General features: G+C 39.0%; 2 protein-coding genes across 2 annotated transcripts; both read left to right on the top strand.

Annotated features, from left to right (window-relative positions):
• On the top strand, nucleotides 7-976 carry LOC104706892 (eukaryotic translation initiation factor 3 subunit L-like). Its single transcript, XM_010423129.2, has 5 exons — nucleotides 7-78; nucleotides 163-311; nucleotides 415-508; nucleotides 602-673; nucleotides 754-976. Exons 2-5 carry the CDS (start codon nucleotides 187-189, stop codon nucleotides 796-798), a joined length of 336 nt encoding a protein of 111 aa, XP_010421431.1. The 5' UTR covers nucleotides 7-78; nucleotides 163-186; the 3' UTR covers nucleotides 799-976.
• Nucleotides 1,497-2,099, top strand: LOC104709397 (S-locus-specific glycoprotein S13-like). Its single transcript, XM_019228707.1, has one exon. The coding sequence runs from the start codon at nucleotides 1,497-1,499 to the stop codon at nucleotides 2,097-2,099; it is 603 nt and encodes a 200-aa protein (XP_019084252.1).

Genomic DNA, 3,341 nt, shown 5'->3' with positions numbered 1-3,341 from the left:
CTCTTCTCTTATGCATGCCCCAAGTTCATCACCCCTTCCGCACCAAGCTTCGAGGAGCCTCTTGTCAACTACAATCAGGTACCACAGTTTTTATATCATATTTACAAAAGAAAGGACTTGTGTGTTTGTTTACCTTAACACCAAACTTGGGAATTATCTCAGGATGCATACAGGCTTCAGTTGAAGATGTTCCTTTATGAGGTAAAGCAGCAGCAGCTGTTGTCGGGAGTGCGGACATTCCTCAAAGTCTACTCCTCCATTTCTCTTGCTAAGCTCGCTAAATACATGGAAGTTGATGAGTCCACGCTAAGGTGAGGACCCATGGGCAGATGGCTTGTACCAAAAAATGTCAGTCTCTCTCCAATCTAAACTTCTTTTTTTAATCTTTTGACATGTACGGGTTTTGATTGCAAGGACCATATTGTTAACATACAAGCACAAGACCCATTCAGTTGATTCCAATGGTGGGATCATCTCCAATGCAGACATTGATTTCTACATGAACAATGTATGTTCTTTCTTCTTTCTGTGTATCTCTCTTTGACATGGATACTAGGGTGCTTGTAGAAGTTACTAACTTTTAAATCTGGTGAGACTGCAGGACATGATCTACGTTGTGGAATCAAAACCCGTAAAACGTTATGGGGATTTCTTCTTGCGCCAGATTGCCAAGGTATGTAAAACTGAAACTAATATGTGTTTAAACAGATTATATGTATTGATCTGGCAGATTGATTCTTTTCCACTGCGTAGCTCGAAGGCGTGATAAACGATATGGACCGCGTCAAACTGGATTGAGGAATTTTTCTGTGTTATGCCTATCCTCTTTGCCCAATTGATATGTGTTTTTCTTTTTACTTGAAGACAAAAACACTTTTGAGAAGCTGTCTTCATGTAGTCTAAATGGTGTAGATCGACTCTTTCTGGTGGAAACTGGAATCATTATTGTTATGAAATATTATCACTTAAGATTATATACAATCTATGAGTTCCTTTTGGAATGATTTGTCCTGAGTTGTGCTATGCCAAAGATGAGTCTAAATCTTCACTAATACAAGTTTTTACTTTTTAAGATGTACGAGCTTTCTTGCTATCATCAAAGAAAAGTTTATAGCATGTGTGATCTGATGGATCTGTGTATGTCTAATTCTCATTAACAGTATAGAAAAATCGTCATTTGCCATCTTTACATTATATGCTCTAAGTCTCATCGAATCGTTCCCCTTGTTAAAAAAGTCACTTTCTTTGACGTCTTTCTTTAAAAAACAGGTGAAGAATATAAAGGGAAGGAAACACCAAATGAGGCAGTCTTTCTTAAAAGTAATTAGAACGAAACTTATCCTCGGACAATATCAAAAATACTAGTTACATTAATTACAAAATTAACTTTTGAAGTGTACAACTACGGAACTACCTAGTTCATCGGGATCTCCGAATTATTGGGGAATTGCAGAACATAGCTGCTTGTGAATCTGTTGTTTCATCTTGGGAAGAAGATGTCTATACGTCATACTCTGACTGGTTTGGTCCTTTACCTTCTTTTTCAGATTGCTTCTTCCTCAAGTCATGCCAGTAATACTTTGCTCCCTTCCGAATCCTTGCGGCTATCAAGCAACAGTACGCTTGCGTCTCCCGGGGATGTCTTCGAGCTTGGTTTTTTCAGTAGTGGTAATCGTTGGTATATCGGGATTTGGTACAAGAAGGTCTCTGTGCGAACCTACGTTTGGGTTGCTAATAGAGACAACCCTCTCTTGGATTCCAATGGAACCTTTGGAATCTCTGCTACTAACCTTGTGATCCGGGATCAAGTTAATAGACTCATCTGGTCAACGGAATTAAGAATCCAGAGATCTCTGGTGGCGGCAGAGCTTCTCGATAACGGAAATTTTGTGCTGAGATCCAACGATCTTGATGAAGATGAGTTCTTGTGGCAGAGTTTCCATTTCCCAACAGATACTCTAATCCCTCAGATGCAACTCGGGTTGGATCCCAAGAGATTTCTAACATCCTGGAAAATCAAAGATGATGATCCGTCAAGCGGAGACTACACATTCAGATTCCAAACCCAAGTTTCCCCTGAGCTTTTCGGCTCCTATTAAGGTGCGCGAGTCTTCGATAGCGGTCCATGGGAAAATGATACAAAAAAGTTTAAAAAACTACCTCCCTTGTTTAATATAACATGGACAAGAGTGGATGCCACTTGTTTGTTCATAGCAACAAACAACTCCTATTTATCGAGACTAGTGATGGCCCACTCAGGTTTGTTAATCCAATTTACATGGAATCAGACCACAACAAAGTGGGACTGGTTGTGGAATTTACCGAATGATATTTGCGATGTCTACAATCCATGTGGGTCTAATGGTTATTGTACCGCTACGAACACGAGCGAACAACATTGTACATGTATCGAAGGGTTTGAGCCGAGGGACCCTACCTACGTGGCAAAAGGGTGCATAAGGAAGAAGCCTCTGAAATGCGGTGCAGATAAGTTTATCATACTAACGGAGATGAGTTTTCCAGACAGAGATACTGCGTCGACGATCCCTGTGGAAACCAACCAAATTCAAGAATGCCAGAATATTTGTGTTGCAAACTGCAATTGCACTGCATTTGCAGTAACAAATACCCTAAAACGTGGCATCTCAAAATGTGTCACTTGGAGAGGGGAACTGTCCACTCTGCGGCGTAACGCTAATGAAAGTCTAAATCTCTATGTCAAATTCCCCGGTTAGTTCTGATGAATATATTAATCATCCTTGACTTTATACAAATATATATATGTATTGTTTTCACAACTCTTTATCTTTAGTTAAAAAATATCATTTTACGAATCTTTTAGGGGAGAAGAAGAAGAAGAGGAACAAAAAAGGAAAAATCATAGGTTTAGGAGTTGGCATCCCCACCGTGATTATTATCTTATTCTCTTTGGCTGGTTTTTGTTACTGGAAAAGGAAACAACATCTAGCAACTGCTGTTGGTAATAATAACATGTTTTCTTCATCTTCTTATATTTAATTTGTTTTTTGGTTTTTAATATGCTTGTTCCAGTTCCAGTGATGATTGATGATAATCTTATTATGTTTTGCATTTATCAAGTTGAGGTTGTACTCATGCCAACTGATACAGACATGTATGGAGCAGACACAATAGAGAACCAACAGATGGATTTTGGGATCATATTGAGGGCCACAGACAATTTCTCTGATTCCAATGAAATTGGACATGGTGGCTTTGGTAAAGTCTATAAGGTTAGTAGGAGGAGTTATAGACTAGAGAATAATTTGGACTTTTTATGCATGCTCAATTTTTCATTTTATGCACTTTTGGTTGCAGGGACA

Source organism: Camelina sativa, chromosome 8, assembly GCF_000633955.1.
Source record: "Camelina sativa cultivar DH55 chromosome 8, Cs, whole genome shotgun sequence".
Classification (NCBI taxonomy): Eukaryota; Viridiplantae; Streptophyta; class Magnoliopsida; order Brassicales; family Brassicaceae; genus Camelina; species Camelina sativa.
The sequence above is the reverse complement of the archived record's forward strand: the minus strand, read 5'-3'. Positions and strand labels throughout refer to the sequence as shown.